This window comes from Bombus fervidus, chromosome 2 (assembly GCF_041682495.2).
Source record: "Bombus fervidus isolate BK054 chromosome 2, iyBomFerv1, whole genome shotgun sequence".
Classification (NCBI taxonomy): Eukaryota; Metazoa; Arthropoda; class Insecta; order Hymenoptera; family Apidae; genus Bombus; species Bombus fervidus.
The window spans coordinates 7553669-7568355 of NC_091518.1; the positions used below are offsets into that span (position 1 = coordinate 7553669).

A 14687-nucleotide genomic window follows, 5' to 3' on the forward strand; every position below is an offset into this window, starting at 1 on the left:
AAATTAAACAATCAATCAAGGTGAAGTTATCATATTTTCCCCACGTATTTCCCTTCATATTCAAATAGGTACTAAACTCCTACCACTAAAATACACTAAAATGTATAAATTATAAATTTGCTTTTGTTGTAGAATAAATAAAAAGTGATACCTGTATATGCCTATGAAAGTTGGAGGGTTAACCTGTTAATCAAGAAAGACGAATTAACTCGTCACTTAGATTTTTAATCTTTACGATACAATAATTTCTTTATTTATAGATCTTTTATTTTTTAGTAATTCTGATCGTTTTCTATTATCTAAAATTTGTGTCTCTAACTCAAATAGCCAAGTGTTAGGCAATGTTAGCCTGTTCAGTATCAGTTCCCTTTAAAAGTCCATATGTAATTAAAAACTCATTAAAATTAACCTGTCTTTATTCGCCTTCAATCCTAAAATTATAGAAATTTCTGGTTAGGAAATTACTCGGCTAACAGGCTACTACACTATACTATATGTATTTATAATGTATAATGTATTTATGTATATTGATGTTTTTGTGGACATAACTAAGGAAATGGAACCGAAGCAAAGTTTTGTTTCATCTACTAAATATTACAACGAGTATTTTATTTTCGATATTTTATGTATTTCTGCAGATTATATGGATTCTATGTAATTTTGCATCTTTAAATTCCCCATTTCACGAATGCATAAAAATTCGCGAAATGCAGTCTAATAAAAATTAACGAAATCGATTAACTTACTGGCAGGAGAGCTTCCGTTTTCTGGAAACCGCGACGAATTCATCGGAAGTATCGGTGGTATTTGGTCCATGGCTAGGAGTGGTGGATGCGCTGCGTTGATGATGATGCTGATGATGGTGGTGGTGACGGTGGTAGTGATGGCCGGAGGCGGGTGCCTGGTCGGGGACCATCGTCGAGGGTGTCTCCATGTGCTGGGGCGGTTCAGCCCCCGTTACGATCTGCGGGGTGGTGTCGTTGGAGGTGGTGGTGGTAGTGGTGATGGTAATGGTGGTAACGCCAGTGGTGCTGGGGGTGGCGGTAGTTGTGTTGTTGCTGTTGCTGGCGGGGGTTGGAGTCAGGCTGAGACCTTCGCCACCCCCCGCCGAGGCGGTGGTTACTTCTCCCACCCCCGATCCCGTACCTATGTCGCCGAAGTAAACCGTGGAACACGAACTTCTGGAAAAACGATAAATCTCAGATTTATTTTATATTCTTTGGTAAGATATCGTTAGTTTTATTTACTTGGAACGTATTCATCCAACACTCAATGAAACGAGCGTGGAAAAAACTGACAGCGATAAAAGCTTGGATTTTTGTTTTAATTACAATCTTAACGTTACATGCACCTTCCAAGCGTATTTGGTGACTACGGTGAGACTAATCAGCAGAACACACCGTATCTATAATCGATATCATTTAGGGAAGTTAGAACCTTTTCTTTGCAGCATGTTTAATGAATTTGGCAAGTCATATTTTATGTTCTTTGCACTTAATACGTTATAAAGTTCATTTTGGTCTCATTTCATCTCAATAAATTAAGTGGCTCCTTGTTTACATTCACCATACGTAGTATTTGTTTGATATACACCCATTCTCAAGGATACGCACACATAAAGATCTATTAATGTATTGTAGAAGCCGAGCGACTTTCTAAGTATAAGCCTAAGTATTCTCTCTTCGTATTTTCGGTTTTTGTTATAATTAGATTGTGAATGTTTATTTAAATTTATATTTTTATAGACGCAAGTAAAGAAATAAAACGTAAAGTAAAATAAAAAAATAAAAGTAAAACAAATAATAAAAGAATAGAAAATTCATTCATCTATTAGATATAGTAATGTATATTATAATGCATAATATTTTGAATATTTTATATAGTTGCGCATATTATATACATTCTATGTATCTTTATATTGAAATTTTTGATAACTGAATATATGTTTACGCATACGCATAGTGAAAAGCAAATAAACAGACAACAGTTTATTTTCGTCTAAAACACATAGCTAAAAGCTTACGTTCTGTATGAGACTAGTTAATATACAGGTATTGTATCGTTTCAAAAGTATTTTTATGCTAACCACGGTTTCTTGTTTATTTCGAATTTAAATTAGTTTTAAAATAGCGAAGAATATTATAAGTCACTGCAAGATACTTGCATCTAAATAATTTTTTTTTTGGGATTCATATTTACATTTTAAATTATAAATGCGATAGGATGTTTCCCCGTTTACTCCGATGATAATGGAAAGTACATTGCATATGAATATTGCAGATAAAGATTGTATCTTCACTTCTAGAAATTCCGCTGCAGTCGATGACCTGTGACCCTTTATTATGTTTCTTTTAATTCTTCGAGCCTAAAACTTGAACTACAGAAAACGCAAGGCACAAGATAAGATATAGACTACGTTTCAGCGAGTACGATAAAGTGTGCTCGATGTGGGTACTTTTTCTGCCTATTTTTTATATTTTTCAATTAATAAAGCATAGAAGCTTTATTAATTGAGGTTGAGATGACTTGTATTAAGTTTTGGAAAAGAGTTCAATGTTTAAAGCTATTTGTTTCTCCGCAAAGTAAAGATAAATAATAATAAATGAATTTACAGAGAATGATATTAAGTATACTTATAGATAAGTATGCTAATATATACTTTGTACAGAATGATTCAAAATGAAAGGCATTTTACAACTGAAAAGTACAGAAACTTAAAATCTTCTGAACAATTATGAGATTTAATTTAGGCTGCAGTTAATATCTTATGCAGTCACCTTTAGTTTCAGGTATAGTATATATCCTAATTGGCATACTCTTTACTAATGTTTGTCTAAATATTTCTTCAGTTTGGCTGCGCTCTTCTCAACATTGATTCAAATTTGAAGCACGATTGTTAAAATCAGTCGTGGACTTTTTCAAGAAATCTTACGAATGTTCTAAGGAATTTAAATAAAAGAGATTGGAAAGTCATTTAAGATAATAGTATTTCAAACTTCAAATCATAATACTGTCTTATTCGAATTTAACAGTGGGTTTAACATATCTTCATTGCAATTATACCCGTTCTCTGTCGTGTGATCCAATTCTATTTATCTTTGTTTCACATATTTTTGTAAATACTACATGTTTTTGAACTTTTGCTCATCCTTTTAAGTCCGCATTTCTCAATATGTGTTGAATTGTTTTTGCATTCACGTCTATCTCGTCAAAGTTTGAAAAATTATTTTGTATCTGTACGACATTATCAACTTCGAATAGCTCACAAAGTATTGCGCTGCGCACTGTTGAATAATTTCTTTCTTAGACTTTTAGACTTCTTTAGTTTTGATATTTTGTCAACAAAACGATAGAATTTTACTGTAATCATATAGTAGGATGGTCCTTCCTTAAGAGATTCAATGACCGTTTTTTCGAATTTTATGAGACTGGTTTCATTCTATACTATGAAAGTTTGTTTAGTAAATTCGTAATAGGGTACAAAAACGAATATAATATAAAAACAAATTAAATTTCTTTATCTGCAGAACATAAATTTGTGAATGTGTTATTAAAAAAATTATAACGAAAATACAAAATAATAATCAATCAGTTTTTGTTTAAATATAGCGATTAAACGAGCGTTGCTCTCATTAGTGAATAAATCAGGGAAAATCATTTCCTGGCTATCGAGATCGCCAACCAAGTATTACGCCATCGAATTTTTAATCGTGGGAAAATTTAACAGACAGAAATGATGCAATAAGAATTGACACAAGAATTTCATAATGCATTCACTGAAATTAGAAGAAGTGAAGTTCAATACTTTAAAATGAAATTAACATAAATGTCGCCAATCTGTGTCTGTCGTAGTTTATTACTAACTAGCTTTTATCTCGTATTTTTTTCTTATTTTAATATGTGAAACAAACTATAACATTCTAATTAATATGAATTACAAGGTAAAACATTTTTGTAAAACAATTTTGGAAGAGCAGAAGAAAGAGAGTAACATTTCTAATTTCTGTTCTATCATATAACAAGATAATTGTGTATATTTATGACTAAAAAGGTTTGGTATCTCTTACAGGATAGCTGATTTTTTTCTTGAACAGTTATCATAGTGTAATAGAAAAAGGTAACTAACAGTGTTTTGAATATTTTCATAATCAATCAGATACGAATGACCAGCCCAGTATAGTGGAGAAGGAATCCAGGCATCGAGTATTTGAATCGTTTGATTAATGCAGCTTTTGCATCGATAAGCGGTAATGCAAACTGGTTTTTCATTTCTTACATACGATTTTTTTATGTTAAGTCTCGATCGGTTGACAACAGTATACAAGTTCTGTCGTTCAAAATAAATGATCGTTTACCTAAGGAAAATTACGATAACGCTACTGTAGAAGCTATGATGAAACATGCCCCTTTATATAGATAATTTATATTGATTTATGTCTTTTTATATTATTTATTGATGTTTACATTTTATTTATTTACTAGGTTTATCTTTCAAACGTGTTCTCTGTAGTTGTTTTAAATTATGTACACGTGTCTAATTTGTGTTGATAATTATCAATAACTATGTTAATAATGACTTATATAACTATATTGTATACTAATAATTGAACAGAGTAGGTGAAAAATTGAATTACCAATATATTTCAAGTATTTCTAACACTAATAAGTAATGCTATTATTCCAATAGCAATATGTGCTAGTATTCTAATAGCAATAATGCCATAATTTACTGAAATTTCATCGAAATATAAAAAAGCATCGTAACGATAGAATTGTTAATAACGTTTCGTGATTCATACAGTTTTAATGCAGTTATTGTATAATCTCTGGCCTTGATATTGGACAATTGTGACAGTGTCAGAGAAACAAAAAAATAATTGTGCCAGTAATTATTCTTAATAACCTTTCAATAAATCATTTTGCTTATCATGTACGAATTTCAATAGGTATACAAGTCAAACGTATACAAATTAAAAATTCGTCGTATCGTGATTAAATAATCAATTTTTTCTATATTTAAAATATCTATGCCATGCAAGTATAGAAGCATAAGTATAACGTATTAAAATTTGTTGCAAGTGCTAAAAATATTTCAAAAGTTTGCAAATTATTAAACCGAATTAGATCAATATGTTTGATATGTTGATCAAAATCTCACAATAACAATATAAAATATAAAAATTTAATATATTACAAGTACATTATAGTAATTAACGTTCTGAATATACAAAATAAAGTCCAGCTCGCAAATTATTAAATTTCTTATTTAGATCAATGCGTTCGATAATATTAACTGAAATTTGTTGGAGAAATCAATCATTATTACCAGTAAATCGTGGCAATCGAGTCTTAGAGTCTTTCAGAACAGTGAAAGAATTTAACGCACCAATCTTGTTAGCAATTACCGATCTGGCTGCAGATCACTTATACCTATTCCTAGGTTCGCATATTTTTTTATCAACAATATCCACGTATTTCCTTATACTGTTTCATTCATGCTTCACTGGACACCAATCTTTTCTGCACAGACATAATCTCAAAGTTTCCCAATACACGTTTAGGTAGCGAATCACGTACATGTAACACGAAAATATGTGGGAACAGTTTTTTCGAATATTGCTGTTAACATGAAATTTATATTTTACGGCGAGTCGAATAATTACAATGCAATTGAATTACTTAAGATGTCATGACGTTGTGAAATCGCAACGTTGGTATGTCTTTCTGACATGCAACGTGATAGGCGTATATTATATAATTTAGTCGATACTTTAAAATTAATGCAACTAATTATTCACGAAGTTTATGATACTATCTTTGAGGGATATTTAACAATAATGATGGTTGCGATAATAGAAAGAGTATTAGAATATTGTCTTTCTTATCAATAGTAGCAGGAATATTAGAATTTAACATTTTAGACATTATGAAAAATAAATGCCGAAAAAGAAAGTTTCCGTATGCTGTATATTGATTATTGGTTCGTTTCGTCATATATTTTTACATACATTTATTGGTTATTTCTCTTTAGTCACAAGAAAGGAGAGACAAATCTAATAATCATTATTTCTTGATCTTTCATTTTTCATACCTATTCAGTTCTTTTAATTCTAAACGTAAATGGTGGGGAAAAAATGAAATAATTTTGTTAATTAAGATAGCAATATATTTTAGTGTTTAGGGTTTAGTGCTGTGAATTATAATTTATAAACTTTTGAAATAACTGAAGCTCTAAGCGTAGAAGCTTGTTTGTTCATATCGAATACCTTCGCTTATGACATTTCACCTCTTTAATTGATTTATTCTTTTTTTTTAAACCTGCTATACTCTTTGGGCCATTTTTGACCAAATTGCGTTCTTTAGTGTTAAAAAATTTATTAAATTTAAGGACAATATGAAAGAGTATATATGTGTGAGTGATTTCGTGGTCCAATTTTATGCAGAGGTCTTTCTTGAAGTACCAAAAGTGTTCTCGTTTATTGAAACACGAACAGGATTGAAATATAAAAATTCGGAGACCGTAATAGGATTTTTAATTTTCTGACTATAAGTAATTTACTTCCTTTATCGCGATATGAAACAATAAAATTGGAATGAAAATATGATGCAGAAATATAATCATCTTAAATGTTAATAAAGTTGAAATCAAAACTATTTTTTTTTTTTTAATATTTCTACAACGTTATTAGAATATTATTACGATATTATTAGCTACCCTTTTTAATTAAATTTTTAATTTATAAGTTTCAAGAACAAGTTGGTGACAATTCTTTCCGACGTAGTCATGAAAAAAGACGTGACGAAGGTCGGCCACGTATCTACGTCCGCAGTGTAAGAGTAGTTCCGTATATTATGATGTAACCTACACGATTAGCGTAATTCTATTTATTCATAGATACGTCAGTGCACGCGACGTTCCTGGTATCACACTATCTGCTTTTGCACGACGGCAAAAGTTGCACGCGATGTTTCCTCAAGTTCTATGTCCGCGCACCGAACATTTTCTCACTTAAGAGACAAAGCATTAAATTTCCTTGAAATAAAAGTTGATAATATCTAGATAAACAATTTTCAAATTAATAATTATTCTATTATTGATAACGAACTTATATTTTAATATTTTTTTTTTTATTATTTTAATCGATAAATAGATATATCCGGCTTGCGCAATTTAAATATGCCAAGAAATTTATGCAATTGGAAATCAATACCATGTAGTTATTATTAGACTGCGAAGGAATATAAATTTATGATAAATTTAAATATACAAAAATATACAAAATACGTGTAACATATAAGAACATGAGAGCATCCAAAATATGTAGAACATTTGCTACAATATTTGTGGATAAATTTTCGTAGTCCAATTATTATTTGCTTCGGTATATCTACTTTTTCAGAAGATTTTCATTTGTATTTCCTGAAATTCAAAAACTTATTAGTGCGACTCAACCTGTATTTTATGAATTTATGGAACTAATTTGAAGAAACGCAGTGATATATTTTACTGCGCTGATTACGAATGGCCACAGACATAATATTAATATTAATTGGTATTCTTCTGAACATTAAAATTATAACTCCCAGAAAATCTTAAGAATCAACCGAGTATTAAGTACTTGTAAATTCATAATACAAAATTTCATTTGCTGTATGTTTACGAATTTTTCTGTGCATATACGTATATGTACGTATATTTTAATGTACTTTATTTCTAAATTTTTCTTTTAAAATAAGCCTTTGTTTTAAAAATACACAAGTTTTATTATAAAAATAAAACTTCTCGATTCTTTAATTATCTAACCTTTCGCTAGCAAGCAAATCATGAAATATAAAAATAAATCACACCATCACCATCTTTGTTCTACAAATAAATTTTCTCAAATTTAGTTCCAGATTCTATAAAAATTATTTATTTCTTATGCCCTGTATACAAATAGTTTTTGTAGAAACTTTAGATCTTGTGGAATGAAATTTAAGAAAATTTATTTGCGCAACAAACATGCTGATAATATGATTAGTTATTTTTACTTTTATTTTTTATTTTTAGATAATTAGAAACTTGCAAAAGCTTCATTTTTATAATAAAACATTTGAATAGAAGTATGATTTTGTATTTTAATATCCCAATGTTGATCATTAGAAAATTACGTTATTTCTATGACAAATAATGAATCTTTTAATAGACTCAATGGAGTAACGATATATTCAATGGTAAATAATAAAATTATGCGAAATTCATTAAATTTTATAAATGTCATAAAAATACTGATAAACATAAATTCAGAATAAAGGAAACCCTAAGTGATGCCCCAAAGAGTTAGCTTCGCAGTTACGATATCGATTTATTGTAATCTCGAATTCCTATCGACAGAATATTCAATTGAGTATATCTCTTGCACGTCATCACGGATTAGAAAATATGCACGTACGATCTGTTACATAACTTCACGAAGATTGCGGGAAGACTGTAACACGAAGGTATATATTTCATTTGTGTTTTTCCTGCTGGTAAACTTCATCAAGTATATATACTTTAAGATATTCGATAAATTTATTGTCTTACTAACGATTATTTTTTAACTTATATTCCTTTTCTACAACTTCATTTGTTTATTTTTGTTTCACGGATTATCGACCAGCATACAAAATGATTTATGAAAACATTTGTAAGTATTTGAATCTATCAGTAAAAATTTGTATGAACGTATTATCTGACGGATAATAAGGTTCGATGAATGTATCATCTATCGAATGATATTTATATATTATATATATAAATATATTATAATATATAATATTATTATAATATATAAATATATATATAATAAATATATATAATAAATATGTTATAATATATAATATTATATATATATGATATATATATTTATTAAAATATATTTATATATAATATATTTATATACTATAATAATATTTATGTCTTATGACGTTTATGCACATTCATATTTTTCTGAATAATTACTGATGATAAAAATTACTAATTACTGATTGATTAAAACAAAATATTATAACAAGTACTATACTCGATACTCTATTTTGTACAGTAATGAGAGACAGTTATCGTGATTATATTGGTAAACTGTGCAACCAAATAAAATACGTATATAGAAGCTACAAGTTATTCACTGCAAATATACACTGATAATTAGTAAAAAATTAATACATGGTATTCTAATAATAGTAATCACTAGCATACAATAAGTGTTAAAAGTGGTCTGATGATCCCATTAAATGTGGAGACTTATTGTTATAATGGACAATTGAGTGTTTAAAACTTTGGTAATTTCCATGAAATGTATATACTTATATAAATAAATGTAGTTTGAAATTCAAAATATTTTGTACAAGACTATATATTATGCATATATGTGTCATAAAAATTCATTCAGATAAACTGAATATTTTTGCATACACGTCTTCCTGCATTTTTGTATTAATAACATGTTTACTTTAGAAATGGTTTAATTTCAATATTTGTGTAAATTTAAATATAAATTGTGTTAGTTATATTAAATTAAGTTAAGAAATTTTTCATCTTTTATTTACTAGTAAGATGTAATGTCGAGATAGATGTTAATAATAAATCTCATATTTCGTTTATTAAATCTAAAGCAGTATATTTACGTCATATAGCTTGATAAAGTCTTGACAGACTTACAGAGTTAATTAGCGTCTACCAAGTAATGTATTACATAATGAGAAACTTGAATTTATTAATTTTAAAACAGTTATAAAAAACCGAATAATTCCACATAATCATGTTGCATTAAATCTTGAAATTTGGAGTGCAGCAGTAAATAGGATGGAACGTGTTACCATTTTGAGTAACATTTTCATTTACAAAATAAACAGAGTGGTAGTTGTTACCTATTACGATACTATATTAATATCATCACACAGTCAGAGAAACGTCATGATGCAGACAGTTTTTACGATTATGTAATGTTAAGTGTATATACATAGATTCACTTCACAATAATGTAAGTATCAATAATAGAAAATATTTTTTGTACTTGTTTGATGTTTTCATGATCTTCAGATAAATATAATTATAATCTGTAAACGAATATAATTACAAATTTTATAAAAAAATTAATTATACATCTTTCAAATTGTGGTTTTTAACAAAATTTCTTTCTTATTCTGCTGTAAAATTAGTTAAATATTAAATTTAATGCTTACTGAATAAGTATTTTTTTCAGTTATTAAACAAATTATAGTCTTAATTTCTCTCACGCTACATAATATATAATAACGAATACATCATAATATGACAAAGATGATCATGTGTAAAGCATGGTGAAAATTATTCGTGACACTTTAATAAAATATTATTTTATTTATAAAATAAAATAACGATAATTTTAATAAAATTATATAGGGCAAACTTTTGTACATTGACAATTTTTAAATTCGATTTTCACTCTTTCTGCAACTTTTTCTTTAAGAATTATCACTGTTTAACAAGCTGTATTCTTCTGTAAACTGATCTTTGATGAAAATACATTGATATAATTGCAAAATACAAAATTTCCATTTTACCTTTCCTTTATGTTCATCTAGATCGGAAGTGTAGCATCGTCTTATTGCTAAGAAATCGTCCTTTATAATTTGAGAAATATAAATTTTTTGCGTTTAAATCAATAGATTCCTTTCGAAACTTGTTTCCTTAACGTTTCTGCATTTTCACGATCAACACACACGTGCATCAAGTAAAAAAGGAAACATACAGAAAAATGAAGATGCAATCGCGTCTTCATTTGCTATCTCTGCCATTTACCTTTCAACAACACTTGAACCATCTTACCAAGTCTGTCCGATCTTCGCTTTAATACCACATGATTATCATCCATTCCGATGACTAATTATACGAAGTGAAATGCGTCTTGAAGGACGTGGAGAATCAAACGGTAAAAATGAACTTCTTCGTCCCTAACGAAAAACGAAACGATCGAATCCGGATTAATCGTACGCTCGGATATGTATAGCGTACATCAATCGATAATAAAAGGTCACATTGCTTGTATTGTCCAAGTCCGTTAGTTCTATCTAATACTTTTTTATGTTCAAGATACGTAGAAATATGCGAAGTTTTTCATACTTTTTATTTCTTCAGTAAAATTATATCGAACAGACTGTTAGAACGCGATGATTAAATGAAATTGGTTTGAAGAAAGCAAAGCTAGCATAAAGACAGTGATGAAACTTCAGTTTTCTTCAATATCGAAATAGTAGCTAGAATATCCGAGCTATTTCGAAGAAAGGCAAATTTATGGACGAAGGAACAAGAAACAAGTTACAAACGGTTTCTTTATATTTTTGAATAGTAATGAACATTTCGTATCTTGATTTACTGCAAAATTAAAGTAAAACAAAGTAAAGCAAAGGCAAAGTAGGTACAATATTCAATATACAAAGTAGGACCAACAAAAATATATTACATTATGTTATACTACACTGTACGTAGATAACAGTAGAAAGGAGCTTCTGAATTATTACTTATTGTTGGTTAAATAATAAAAGAAACACCGAAGAAGAGATATCTTTTATGTCACGAAAAGTTTCGCTTTCTAGTACTAATTATATACATAAAACTAAACAACAACTACAATATACGCACAAAACTAAAACGAAAGTTTAATATTTATTTGGGTATCTCATATGTTTGATGACATAGTGTAAACGTTTTAGCGTAATGAAAATAAATTTTTTTATATAATTGACATTGATATGTTTTTATATTACATTCTTCTTACAAATGTATTTTTAATTATTCTTCAATATACCTGCTGTTTTACGATTTGACTTTTTCTTTCCGTTGGGAAATATTAGTAATTGTCGCATTTCAAAACTTGTACATCGGCTTTCGCTACTCATTCTGAACAAATCATTAATGAAGCTAATGCATAGTTGCAACCTGAGCTCAGGCTTGAACGAAGTACTTTTTACAAACGTTGTATACAAACAGTGGCAATGCTTAGTGGAGAATTCAACTAAGAAGTTCCTCCATGTACATCTTGTATTAAATTTCAAAACTTTTTGTGGCGTAAGAATTCGTCCTTTGTCAATATTTCTTTCAATATTTAGACAATAGCAAATAATAACACAGAAGTTTTTTTCTACTGTTAGCTATGTAGTGAAGTGTAAGATAATGCAGTATATGTTTGTTGGTCCTTGTACATTTACTGTAGAGAGCTTAGAAATTGAAATTGTACACTGACCGAATCTTCTTGACACCGACTGCACGTACTTACATCCTTTAAACAAAACGTGATAGAGATAAACAACAAAGAACGGTAATTGTAACGTAAAATATTAGGTTGATGCATTTCAAATGTCGTTTGTCCGAAGGCTAGGTTTAACAAGACAATACTATCCAAATTGTTATCCTATCAACAATGGTTATAGATCACATCGAAGAAGAAGAAATAGAAGTAGAAGTTATAAATTATTTTCATACATTAAATATTACGAAGATTTATAATAAAAATACCAGAAAATTACTACCGAATATTATAAATTATTATAATATTCATGCAATCTTCTGATATGAGTTTAAATTTGGAGAAAACGAATGGAAATAATATTTAACGGTTGGGAGAAAATATTGTTAAAAGCATCCTCTATTTCATCTGCATAATTTTTTAACGCCAAAATTATTTTAAGAGGAACTGTAAATAAAAAAGGTATAACAATTCCATCGGGAAAATTTTTGTAATTCTGGAACCTACAGTGCAAAGTTACCTAGAGTTACAAATTTGAGACAAAACTACTTAATCGTGTAGAAATGATCATAATTTAACATGGTCTTGTAAACCTTTATTTGAAAAGTTGACATTTTATGTGCATTAACTTAATATCATCGTTTAAGGTGTTCATGACTAAAGCTATAAAGGATTATATCAATTTATCACGAATTGATTCCTCAACAGATTTCTTTCACAGTTGGGTAGCATAGATCTGTAGGATAATCGTAAAATCTGAGGATTATGTAATAAAGTTTTATAAATTGGTTTGCGCGGGTCAGGAACTTGTAAGAACCAGAGAAAGAGTGGAAAGTAAGCCCTGGAGGGCAGCGCGCGTTCGATTGCGCCACTCTACTCTTAAAGTTCTCTCTTGTGCACAACTGCGCTAAACTTGGAAACGGGTATATACAAGTGGCAATTATTAGAAGAACATTCGATATCTCGTTGCTGCGGAAAGGCTCGTTTAATCTACTTTTACGGGCCTCTAGTAAAACATGCCGGTCGGTTCACCGATCTCGAAAGGCTGCGGCACGACGGCGTCCGACGTCGATATCTCTCGCTTGATCGATCGGATTTATGTTTCCTTCTAGCGATTTACGTCAAACTTTAATTAATAAGAAATTATTTTTTTCCTAATTTTGCTATTAATGAAACGCTTTTTTTCAAATGCATATTATGGTTGTTAGATATGGCTACGTACATAGAGTGAATCACGAAAGTATCCGAACACTCTTAGACACCTTTTATGAATATATTATCTATGTTACGTAAAACATTCTTAAGTTTTGTTAGCACTGCGATGAGATCTGAGTGTCGCAATGACATTGGTAAAGCTTGAAACAAATCTGAAAATAACACATATATACAAATTATTATTAGATAAATATTAGAAGTATGTGTATATTTCATGTAGGTCATAAAAATTATTTAAGGTAAATACTCATGCTGCGTATTAATTTTGTATTAAAAAGATATTCGCAGTAAATGTCTTGTAACTTTTATACACATTTTCAGATTAATTTCAAATATCAATATAATTATGGCAATTATGTGGTACTGTAATGCTAATGAAATTTCAAAATGTTTAATACAATGTACACAATATATGCATGAAAGCTTTCTATGACGACTGTTCAAATAGCCACAATATAGCCACTATATATAGCTTTAATGAAAGTTTTAATGTTTATAGTTTTGAAATATTAGATTGTTCGTTATTGCATTATGAATCTTATTGAATGATAGGTGTAAGTGTACATATAAATGTATAAGATATTAATCAACATCAATATTATTCAATAACATGAACAATATGAATAATGTTAAAGTTTGAGACTGATATGCATATAACAAATGCTATCCAGCACAGTATATATAGATTTTACGCGTACGTAAAATCAAAGCATTCAAGATTTCTGTTTAGAAGCACTAGAGATAATTAACTTAGAAATAAACGATGTGAAAGATTTAAATGTTAATTTCACGCGATACTAGTACAAATAATTTGATAGAAATCTCTCACGTCCTGGGTAATAAAGATATAAAGTGTTAATATAAAAACTACCCTCTATTACAGTGCAAATGAAATTTGTACTGAACAGATAAGAAATAAACTAAATAGGTTTAAAGAATCTCAATAATTTCTTAATTAATACCTTTGATGTTCTGTATACAGACTGCTTCAAATATCGAGATATTAGAATCAAAATTAAAATTAGATTAATCAACAATTTTAAAAAGTTTCAAAACAGATGTCTTATGTTATTCTATATAAAACTTACAAATGTTTATATATTATTTCTTTTTACTACGATCCTAAAATTACTACATTATGATTGAACAGTTGAAATTCCAGTTCTCTAACTTAACTCCTAGTTGTTAACTTAAGTTTTATCATTTTTTTTGAGCCGTCCCTGTTTT

The 14687-nt window shown here is 29.0% G+C and overlaps 1 protein-coding gene across 12 annotated transcripts in view; it reads right to left on the bottom strand.

Annotated features, from left to right (window-relative positions):
• The window catches only part of Cyc (basic helix-loop-helix ARNT-like protein cyc), a 101842-nt gene that overhangs the window by 45846 nt on the left and 41309 nt on the right, over window positions 1-14687 (bottom strand). For all 12 annotated transcript variants that reach the window (XM_072018306.1, XM_072018283.1, XM_072018290.1 and 9 more), the window contains one exon: window positions 747-1181. In XM_072018306.1, the coding sequence (XP_071874407.1) occupies window positions 747-934 (188 nt within the window). In that variant the 5' untranslated portion in view covers window positions 935-1181. The remainder of the gene's footprint in view (window positions 1-746; window positions 1182-14687) is intronic.